The sequence below is a fragment of the Atta colombica genome, unplaced genomic scaffold (genome assembly GCF_001594045.1).
Source record: "Atta colombica isolate Treedump-2 unplaced genomic scaffold, Acol1.0 scaffold27, whole genome shotgun sequence".
NCBI lineage: Eukaryota > Metazoa > Arthropoda > Insecta > Hymenoptera > Formicidae > Atta > Atta colombica.
Genome location: NW_017259370.1, coordinates 2363456 through 2374499, shown reverse-complemented (window position 1 = coordinate 2374499; position 11044 = coordinate 2363456). Strand labels below are relative to the sequence as shown.

General features: G+C 29.9%; 3 protein-coding genes across 3 annotated transcripts; 2 read left to right on the top strand and 1 right to left on the bottom strand.

The window, feature by feature from the left end:
* Positions 1-579: 579 nt before the first annotated feature.
* LOC108689422 (BRISC and BRCA1-A complex member 1-like) lies at positions 580-1916 on the bottom strand. Its single transcript, XM_018196179.1, has one exon. The coding sequence runs from the start codon at positions 1678-1680 to the stop codon at positions 730-732; it is 951 nt and encodes a 316-aa protein (XP_018051668.1). The 5' UTR covers positions 1681-1916; the 3' UTR covers positions 580-729.
* Positions 1917-2158: 242 nt separating this feature from the next.
* Positions 2159-5688, top strand: LOC108689333 (probable ATP-dependent RNA helicase pitchoune). Its single transcript, XM_018196067.1, has 10 exons — positions 2159-2338; positions 2598-2663; positions 2828-2853; positions 2974-3238; positions 3525-3839; positions 3931-4232; positions 4319-4471; positions 4584-4754; positions 4968-5145; positions 5501-5688. Exons 1-10 carry the CDS (start codon positions 2248-2250, stop codon positions 5665-5667), a joined length of 1734 nt encoding a protein of 577 aa, XP_018051556.1. The 5' UTR covers positions 2159-2247; the 3' UTR covers positions 5668-5688.
* Positions 5689-7019: 1331 nt separating this feature from the next.
* LOC108689466 (DNA repair and recombination protein RAD54B-like) lies at positions 7020-10815 on the top strand. Its single transcript, XM_018196228.1, has 10 exons — positions 7020-7398; positions 7481-7580; positions 7686-7778; positions 8256-8348; positions 8416-8548; positions 8626-9176; positions 9270-10020; positions 10117-10276; positions 10362-10488; positions 10564-10815. Exons 1-10 carry the CDS (start codon positions 7088-7090, stop codon positions 10813-10815), a joined length of 2571 nt encoding a protein of 856 aa, XP_018051717.1. The 5' UTR covers positions 7020-7087.
* Positions 10816-11044: the final 229 nt, after the last annotated feature.

Sequence of the window (11044 nt, the reverse complement as noted above, 5' to 3'; positions counted from 1 at the left end):
ATATACAATGACTACAGCAGATTACAGTAAATGTATACATTTACTGAGTTAACACTTTGATTGTGATATAAAAAAATAAAATGATTTTGGTTTGGACTAGGAATTACACGAACAAAAAATGATGAGTTCTTAGAATTAGGCTTAAATACTTAATGAAAGATTAATTAGCAAATTTGTATGTACGTATGAGACTGATGTAATAATATAGAGTGATGCGTCAATCTGTTGTGAGATTCTTTAACACGATTGGTTTATATATTTAGATCCAGTGAAAAACTGACAAACTGAAAAGGCGAGATCAACATTAAAGAATTTTACAACAGTTGCAAAATTGTTTCTTCTGCTAAACTCAGCCAATGGTTATGTTCAGCAAAAAAAAAGTAGCTTTGCAACTGTTGGAAGATTTTTTTAATATGATTGGTTTTTGTCATTGATCTTCACAAATCTAAATATACAAATCAATTATATTAATTTTACAACAGGTGCAAAGCCGCTGTTCTTCAGTACCATGAAGCCAATAACATATAAAACCATATTTGTATATAAATCCTACTAAATCGGCAAAGTAAACGCCTTTAGGATCACTATAAAAGATGTTATTGGTACCAGCAAATAAAATATTGTCTTTAAATTATATCATATTAATAATGTAGATCTGATCCGATGGAAAATACGCCAATTTTTCCATGAAAATAAGTTACCTATTAACACTAACAAATATACATAGCACTATACATTAGTATGTACTTCCTGATTGGCCGTCATTGAATAAAGAGTATAAGAAGCATCCTTCTGTGGTGGACGTTGCAACGGATGTGCTAAGAGCTTCGCCATATTATCATGTATTTTAGCAGCGTTCCTACCTACTTCGAAGATATAAGAGAAATTCGTTGTGTCTAAAGCCGCGATTTCGGCGTACACAGCCTCGCACATATTGTCATCGCTAGGTGGTTCGTGGGCGAACAGCACATCCAAGAAGAAGTATGGGTTCTCCGTTAGATTCTCTAGATACTTCTGTCCAGTGTGGAACTTCGGGACGGAATTTGATCGTCCATATATGAAGATGACACGTGAGGTGAACATCGGTTGACTCCTCCCTGGCGTTGCTATCCGAGAGTATATCACCTCAAATAGCAACCCCAAATCATAGGTCTTTTGCTCCTCTTTTGGTACATCTTCTGTGATACTTTCCAGATGATTGATAATAATCTTTGTATTACTGGTGTAATCACAGAGCCAGGAAGCACTGTGTGAATCCAGACTCATCAGCGCGTACTCATGTACCCCAGGCTGTATAGTGGACTTTGCGCCAATAAAGTTCTCTACCACACGTTTTATCATGAATAGAGGTAGGTATGTCGCACCCGTACCTAGTTTGAAAGGCGTGCATTGCTGTTCCCTCACTGTGTCGATAACAAATAGAATCTTCTCAGGCAAATTGAGCTCAGGTACGTTTCTTATAAAAACGTACTCCTCCGCAGTAGCTGTAGTAGTAGCGGCATCAGGCCTTTTGCTATCTGCAGGACGACGTACTACCCCGTTATTGTTGCTTTTCCGTGAACTCTTTGCCTGTTGTTGCTGCTGTTGCGGAATATTGTTGTACGTTGGCTCGATGGTCGTAACGTTATGCAGTTTTTCGGCTATTACTTGGATCTCATCATTCGTCTCCTTGTCTGACATGTTTATACCTTATAAGTATCCAAGGATGAATCTAACCTCTTCGCACCACTCGAGATGTAGCCTTGCCTTGACAAATATCTCGAAGGCACTTTGAAATAATTCGAAAACTTCACATAGCGCGTAGATTTTGCGCAATATTATACGGATAATTTAAAATCTAATTGTGTGCCTGACAATTCCTGATAATGTCAAACAAATCCTGAAGTTGAAAGTGCCCTGGACCTACTCTGATGATCTATCCATTTATCTATTCGTCAGATTCTTGAATTGGAATTGTTCGTAATCGCGCGGAATATTACTTCGGTACATTTTCATGAACTGTTTAAATCAGCTGTTTTAGCGACAAAAATGATCACGTGATCGAAATTAACACTTGATATTCGTCAATTTTGATCACGTGATCTTTTGTCGTTGAAACGGCCGGTTGATGCGGCTCGTGAAAATGTACCTTGATTTACAACTTCAAGGTCTTCAAGTGTGTACACTTTCATGTGGTTTACCACGAGGATATTAATTTCGCGTCTACGATTTTTAATATAGTCACGATATATTCCATAACTCGAGAAAATGTCCGTGCCCGAAAAAATATTGATGCGAAAAATTAAAAAACGGGAAAAGACGAAATTAAACGTACTGAAACGTCGAGAAGAACAGAAAGGTAAGAGCATGCGAACTTTGAGGTTAGATCTCATGGAAAAAAGATAGGCTGATATAATTATCTTTCTAAAATGTGTACAATTTTAATTATTCAGGAAATTTTAATTATTCATAGAATATATCTACATATATATAAAATTGTCAATATATTAAAGTCAATGGATTTTTACTTTTATTTTAATACTCTGTGACAAAAATGATCATATTATTTATTTTTATTTAATTAAAATTTATTTAATTAAAACTTGTTTCTTACACAGATACAGATGAATCAGTGAAAGCAACTGAAACAGACCAAGATCGCATAGAAGATATTCCTCTAGAAAGTAATAATTTATTTTAATCTTTTTATAACAATTTTTTATTATATAAACATTGATATTTTTTCAACAAAAGTTTTATTGAGAAATTAATGACAACATATGTTTTGTTAATTATTCTTATTTTTATTTTATTACATAATTATTAATAAAAATTTTATCTTTTTTAGAAAAAAGAAAGTTAAAAGCATCTGAAGAAAATGAAAAGTCTGATGTAATAAAGAAATCTTTGATTACTGAAAATTGTATGTATTTCTAGTATAACTAATTGTTAAATGATTGTACATTAATAATATTGGTATTGATTATATTTTATTTAGTACCTGGCACAGCTGTAGGTTTTGAAGTAACAAATGATACAAGCTTCTCAGTATTAAATGGAAAAGTATGTGAGAATACATTAAAAGCAATAAAGGATATGGGTTTTACAAATATGACAGAGATACAAGCGAAAGCTATTTCTCCTCTTTTGGAAGGAAGAGATTTGGTTGGTGCTGCCAAAACTGGATCTGGCAAAACTTTAGCGTTTTTGATTCCTGCTGTTGAATTGATTTACAAATTGAAGTTTATGCCTCGTAATGGTATGTAATCTCAATGGCTATAATTTGCATCAGAATGGCATTATGAAAAATTTTTTGTTTTATGAATAACTTGTAGATCTAGTACAACATAAAATGAAATATATTTGTGGAAATATATGTAGTCATCATTTTTTATGATGACTACTTTTTATATATTGTAATATTACTTTTTTAGTTTTGAATAATATAAAAATAAATGTTTAAAAAATTAATAATATAGTAAAACTTTAATGTTCTAATTATATAAAATCAATAGGAATGAGATATAATAAATAGATATTTGCAGGTACTGGATGTATTATTATGTCTCCTACAAGAGAATTAGCTATGCAAACTTTTGGAGTCTTGAAAGAATTGATGAAATATCATTATCACACATATGGTTTACTAATGGGCGGTGCTAGTAGACAAACTGAAGCACAAAAACTTGAAAAAGGAATCAATATTATTGTGGCAACACCGGGACGATTATTAGATCATTTGCAAAACACACTTGATTTCTTATATAAAAATCTCCAGTGTTTGATTATCGATGAGGCCGATCGTATTTTAGATATCGGTTATGAAGAAGAATTGAAGCAAATTATTAACATTCTTCCCAGTTAGTAATATTTTGCATATATAATTTGACTTTAATATTAAAGTCAAATTAGCTATGTATTTTTTTTTCTATTTATGAATTATTGTTGCAGAGCGCCGACAGACTATGCTTTTTAGTGCGACACAAACACAAAAAGTAGCAATGATAACAACGTTGGCTCTCAAAAAAGAACCTATATACGTGGGGGTCGACGATGACAAGGAAATGGCGACTGTGGAGGGTTTGCAACAAGGATACGTAACATGTCCGAGCGAGAAAAGATTTTTACTTCTGTTCACTTTCTTAAAGAAGAACAAACAAAAGAAAATAATGGTTTTCTTTAGTTCGTGCATGTCCGTTAAATATCATCATGAACTGTTGAATTATATCGATTTGCCAGTAATGAGTATTCATGTAAGTTATAAGATCTTTTTCTACACTGTTTTCTATATTGATAACAAGATTCTTTTCTGATTTAATATTCGCACTCTCATTGACAGGGTAAACAGAAACAAACGAAAAGAACTACAACCTTTTATCAATTTTGCAACGCTTCCACTGGGATTTTACTTTGCACTGATGTGGCCGCAAGAGGTCTAGATATACCGGACGTTGATTGGATCGTGCAATTTGATCCACCAGACGATCCTAAGGTAAGGATTGATATAATATTTTGCTTTGCGGATTATCATTAAGATAATTTCCAACGATAAACTTAGATTAGCAGTTAAACGGATTTGTAATATGTAATTGTGCGATTTTTAGGAATATATCCATCGTGTAGGTCGAACTGCTCGTGGAGAAGGCAGCAGTGGTCACGCTTTGCTGATATTGCGACCAGAGGAACTTGGTTTTCTTCGATATCTTAAGATAGCCCGTGTACCCGTGAACGAATATGAATTCTCTTGGAATAAAATTGCCGATATACAATTGCAAGTAAGCAATATATTTATTATAATCTTTTTCTAATTTGTTTTTAAAATTATTTTCTATGTCTTAGATCTTAGTTTAAGACCTTTGGACAGAATTTAAAAAATTTGAAAATCAATAAAATTTATATCATGTTCTGTCGAGAAACTATCAATTTCATCAATTTAACAAACATATCTGTTCTAGAGATGATATAAAATATTATTTTCTTTTTTTTAGCTTGAGAAGTTGATTTCGAAAAATTATTTCTTACATCAGTCAGCAAAAGAGGCATTTAAGAATTATGTTAGAGCATATGATTCTCATCATTTGAAACATGTTTTCGATATAGAGACCTTGGATTTGGCAAAAGTCGCCAAATCGTTCGGATTTGCTGTACCACCAGCGGTAGATTTGAGTAAGTCCTTTTAAAAAGTTGTTAACATTAAGCGCAAGTACTTTCATAAATTTAATATAAATAATTTCTCATTGGAAATTGTTAATAATTCATAAAAACGAAACAATTTAGTTTTTTAAATATTTTTTTGTTTTTAATATATTTGATCAAAATCAATTTAATATTTCTTTAACATATTCTGATTATCTTTTTATAAGCATTAATTTATCAAACCTGTTAAACAAAATTAAATTATATATAATTTATATAGAAATTTATATAGAAATTTGAAAACAATATAAATATTATTATTCAAACAGTCTACATCGTGTCAAATATCATTTTTTTAATTTAATTTTTTTATTGCACATTATAGAAGTAGGAATCAGTAAGGCTTCACGACCACGAAAAAGACTCGGTGGAGGTGGTTATGGACACTTCAAAAACATAAACGATTCAAGTTCAGCAAAACAAGTGAAGCGTACCAAGACCTTCCGCCAAGTAGGCAAACGTAGACAAGATAACCGACAATTCAGCAGATAATGGTCATTCATATACTTTTTACACGCATAAATGATGAATAGCGTTTAATTATAACGCATAGTTAATTATTATTATCTTATAGGTATTATTGTACAGTTTATATGTTTAACATAATAAGTAAAAGTATCTGTTTAAATGTATAAGTCTTATTATTATAGCTACATATTGGATTGTGTGTTACATAAGTTTGTTCGATTTTATTAGTTTAAAATATTGTATATACAATATTTTTGTTAAAAATGAATGGAATTTAAAGTAAAAACAAAGGTTTTAAAGAGACTTGAAATCTATTTAAGTTACTATATTTTTTGAATATGTAAGTTTGGTTTTTACACAGAGAAATATCCCACTTTGTGAGAACTTTGTAGGGACTGCCTGTCATGTGCCCAAAAAATTGCCCAATAAATTTGCTCTATCGAATAGTGTAATTGTCAATTTTTTTAGAAAATAGAAAATATAAAATAATTTTATTTTGTCCTACAAAACCGAACGAATTTATGCAACAACTCAATAAATTGAGAACAACAAAATATATTTTACCTTTAAAATTTTATTTGTAGAATACTGAAAAATTACATTTTGATAAAGCGATTCTAGTATTGCAATTATTGACATTACTAACAAATCTTAGCAAACTTTTAATATATTTATGTATGTAAATGTTCCTTTAACTTCTGTATGGAATATAGGGCCTCTGTGAGGTTTCAATAACAAACGATACTGATAATCAAAGAAAAAATTGCATATATTGGGCGTAGATGGGATTGAATCCAAATCTACAATCGCACTGAGCGGCAAACTACTTGACTACGCCTTCAGCAAATTTAATGTCTGTATAATTCGTCTAATGAAATATGTAAAAAATACATATTATTTACATTGAGCAAACATTTAACTCTGATTTCTACATATTTTTTATATAAAATAATTATAAATAAAAAATTGATATGTTTGAGATTTTGATTTACATCATCTCTTATCTAATTGTTCTTTTGATAATTTGCTGTTTCTAGGAATTAAAATTTCAGCTATTTATATTTGCAATAGATTTAACTAATTTAAAATTCTATAAATTCTATAAATTTTTTGTCTCTCAAAAGCGAATATTTTTAATATTTTTATTCTTTTCTAATATTATTATATGTATAATATTAATAATATTATTATTCTTTTCTCTCCATTTAATCACAAAACATTTTATTGACTTTTGAAAGTTTGAATTTTGCGCTTCATAAAATATCGACATATTACCAACATTCAACAAATAACTATAGTGAAATCAAATCATGCAAATAAAAATTTCAGTTGGTAATTCCAGTCGATGCTATCTATGGTTCAATTGTACGGTTTCGCGCCTTTCGGACGAGTACTGACTGTTGATCGCAGATTGTTGTGATTTCAATAGTTTAATAATCTATTCATGTATCGAAATAAACCTGTGAAGGGATTCATATCCCCTTTGATCGTTCAACAACAAACGAACACCGAGGAATGTAGTGAAAATGAGATATCCGCGTGTCAGGAAAAAGCGCCAAGCGATTTAGTGAAAAAGTCTATCCGGAGCAACTCTCAAGTGTTGCATTTGTTCAAAAATGTAACTCAAAAAGATGAGATTGGATGCGGTAATATCGAGAACGTGGAAAATAATTCATCGAGGAAACGAAATGCTAATTCTCCACTATGCGAAAAGAAAATATCGATCACTGATTCCTCCCAAACAGTAACAAAAATGTAAGTGTATACTCTAAATGAATGTTAAAAGATCTACATCTCGATTTTACTTGTTGTAAATAAATATTTATATTTCTTATAGTGTTTTTAACGTGGTGTACAGCAAGGTAACTTCGAAAAAACACAAAACATGGGATGATGATGGTTTACTAGAAGTAACTGGAAAAAATGCAATTCTTAAGGTAATTCAAGACATCTATAAAGCTTCAATCATTAAATAATTGTATTAATAAATCATTAAATGATTATAAGGATTGTTTATTAAATGCTTCTGATACATATTATAGAATTCAGATGGTATTATTATAGGAAGAACTACAATTAGTCCAAATAATATGGCAGAAGGCTGTAAATTAATTATAGGAAGCAAACAAGTAGAGGTAAGTTGTATTAACTTTTATTTATGCAATATTTATAGAAAAACTAACAAAGTTTTAGATTATAGATAAAGTGTCGACAGAGCAATCTATATCACAGAAGAGTCCTGAAATAGAGGAACCATTACAAAAAAAACTTAAAACATCCACTATATGTGCATTTCAGTCACCAAAGAAAAATAAAAATGCTACAGCTTGTGAGAAAAAAGCAACTGAAAATTCACCCGAGGCAAAAACAAAAATGTAACTATTTTTAAGTAAATTTTAAATTATTAATTTTTATCTCTATAAATAAATATCAATACAATAGGTTCAATGTGATGGTCAGTAAAGTAACTTCGAAGAAACATAAAACATGGGACAGCGATGGTTTGTTAGAAATTGTCGGGAAAAACGCTATTCTTAAGGTAATTATGCATCAACTGAAACTTTTATGATTTATGATTTGAAAATTAATGTATAAAACTTTTGATATAATAGGATTTGGATGATAATGTTATTGGAAGAACTACAATTAATCCAAGTAATGCAGTAGAAGGAACCAGATTAATTATAGGGAACAAACAAGTAGAGGTAAAGTTTGCATTAATCTTTATTTATGCATTATTATTGGCAGAAAAATTAATAAAGTTGATTTTAGATTATAGAGCAACTGTCACAAGAACTATCTTCTTCAGAGAAGAATCTTAAGAAAATAGTAGAGGAATTATCAAAGAATAAGTTTAAAGCGTCTTCCGCACATACATTTATGCCCTTGTTTTCATCCACAAAAGGTACAAATTTATAATATATCAATTATTAATTACATTATAATCATTGATTTAAATAAATAAATAAATATATTACAAAGGATTAGCATTAAATAGTGAACCTTTAGTGATGCCTTATTTGAATTCTACTGAATCGATGAATCAAGAAGAACAGGAAATCTTGGTTGATTCCTGTTTAGTAGCAAAACTTAGAGAGCATCAACGCCATGGAATTGTGTTTCTTTATGAATGTTTAATGGGACTAAAAGTACCAAATTATTTTGGTGCAATCTTGGCTGATGAAATGGGTCTTGGTAAAACCTTACAATGTATCACATTAATTTGGACAATGTTGAAGAAAGGCCCATATGGCAAACCGATTATAAAACGAGTATTAATAGTAACACCTAGTAGCTTGTGTAACAATTGGGAAAAGGAATTTGTAAAATGGTTAGGCTGTCACAGAATACTTCCATATGTTATAAGTGGAAAAAATAAGCCTAAAGATTTTATAAAATATCCAAGAAATTCGGTCATGATTATTAGTTATGAAATGTTCATTAAATGTACAGAAATTAATGAAATAGCCTTCGATTTGATTGTGTGTGATGAAGGCCACAGATTAAAAAATAGCAATATTAAAGCAGCAAAAGTAATTATCTATTTGATTTATAATCATTATTAATAATATTATTATTTATTATTAATGCCAATATAAATATTTGTTATTTTACTTATCTTGCAGATGTTAAACGAGATAAATTGTAAGAAACGAATTGTTCTAACGGGTACGCCCATACAAAATGATTTGAAAGAATTTTATGCACTGATCGATTTTGTTAATCCTGGCATTCTTGGCACATCTAATGAATACAAGAGTTATTACGAGGAACCTATTGTCGCAGCGCAGTGTTCTTCTGCCGATGATGATATTCTTAGTCTGGGAAATGAAAGATCCGCAGAATTATATAAACGCACCAAATCTTTCATTTTAAGACGTTCGCAAAAAGCGATAAACAAATATCTACCATCTAAATATGAAGTAGTCTTATTTTGCTCTTTAACTAAGAAACAAAAAGATTTATATTCTCTTATTATTGATGCTTGGTTCAACAAAATTTGTCTAGAAGACAAAAGTAACATACATTTATCTATCATTACTGCTCTTAAAAAAATTTGCAATCATCCAAATCTGTTCCTAAATGAAGAAGAGAAAGCATATGACATTTTGTCAAAAGTATATATATCGCAAATAAAACGAGATGAAAATTTTACAGAGTATTGTGGAAAAATCACAATTGTACAGACATTAATGAGAAATTTGAAAAAGACTGACGAGAAGTTGGTGTTAGTTTCCTATTACACACAGACTCTTGATCTCCTTGAAACTATATGCAACATGGAAAGATTAAAATTCTTAAGATTAGATGGTGCTACTTCAAGTACTATACGATTGAAAATTATCGAACAATTTAATACGCAAACCGATAATAGCAGTAAGTTCTGTAAAAATGAAGAGATATAATTGTCTTGTGCTTATAGTACATTTTATGAATTAAAATGGATGTATTACAGAAAAATAATTCTTACAGAAGTTCTATTGCTAAGTGCAAAAGCAGGTGGTGTTGGCTTGAATTTACCTGGAGCATCTAGACTTGTTTTATTTGATTCTGATTGGAATCCTGCATCTGATATGCAAGCAATGGCAAGGATTTGGAGAGATGGACAAAAGAGGAATGTCTACATTTATAGGTGTATACAAGTTTAATATCATTACATGATAATTTAATAGAAGTATATATTTAATAGAAGTAATTTTGTATAAACCAATTTGTAGATTATTAACTACAGGTACGATAGAAGAAAAAATATATCAAAGACAAATTAGCAAAGCCAATCTGAGTGAGACTGTAGTGGATCTGAATTACCTTGGATCTCTAAAATTATCTACTGCAGAGCTAAAGGTATTTTTTATAAAGATTTCGATAATTACGAAAAAATATTACAAAAATCATTACTTAAAATATTCTCATTTTTAGGATTTATTTACGTTGGCAAGTGATACAATTTCGTTAACACATGATTTAATGAATTGTTCTTGTTCTGGTAAGAATGAACATATACTTTCCAAAGAATTAAAAGAAAAAAATAATGAGACACGAGACTGTCAATTTATACTGTATGAGAAACCATCTCAGCAAAATTTAACTATAAATCAGCTTCGAGATTGGCAGCATTACAAACAGCCAATTCCATCCGACATTATGCAGGTAATAAACTGTTTAGTTTGATGATGATTAAAAATTGAAATTCAATAATTTAATGTTCGTAAATACATTTACTTTACAGGATATTATGTTAACAGAAGTAAGTGATAATATAACATTCATATTTAAAAATTCTTCAATGTAAAAAATATTTTTAAAAATATATAAAAAAAATAAAAATATTAAAAATTAAAAAATTAATTGTTATAAGAAATTAGTTATTATAAAACTATATTTTATATATAATGTACAT

Bases quoted from the DNA above. Each gene is read 5' to 3' on its own strand.
- LOC108689422 (XM_018196179.1), bottom strand. From the start codon at position 1,680: ATGTCAGACAAGGAGACGAATGATGAGATCCAAGTAATAGCCGAAAAA.
- LOC108689333 (XM_018196067.1), top strand. From the start codon at position 2,248: ATGTCCGTGCCCGAAAAAATATTGATGCGAAAAATTAAAAAACGGGAA. The intron at 3,239-3,524 runs GTATGTAATCTC...AGATATTTGCAG, and splicing joins GAAGTTTATGCCTCGTAATG to GTACTGGATGTATTATTATG. The intron at 4,755-4,967 runs GTAAGCAATATA...TCTTTTTTTTAG, and splicing joins TTGCCGATATACAATTGCAA to CTTGAGAAGTTGATTTCGAA.
- LOC108689466 (XM_018196228.1), top strand. From the start codon at position 7,088: ATGTATCGAAATAAACCTGTGAAGGGATTCATATCCCCTTTGATCGTT. The intron at 7,581-7,685 runs GTAATTCAAGAC...TACATATTATAG, and splicing joins GAAAAAATGCAATTCTTAAG to AATTCAGATGGTATTATTAT. The intron at 8,349-8,415 runs GTAAAGTTTGCA...AGTTGATTTTAG, and splicing joins TAGGGAACAAACAAGTAGAG to ATTATAGAGCAACTGTCACA.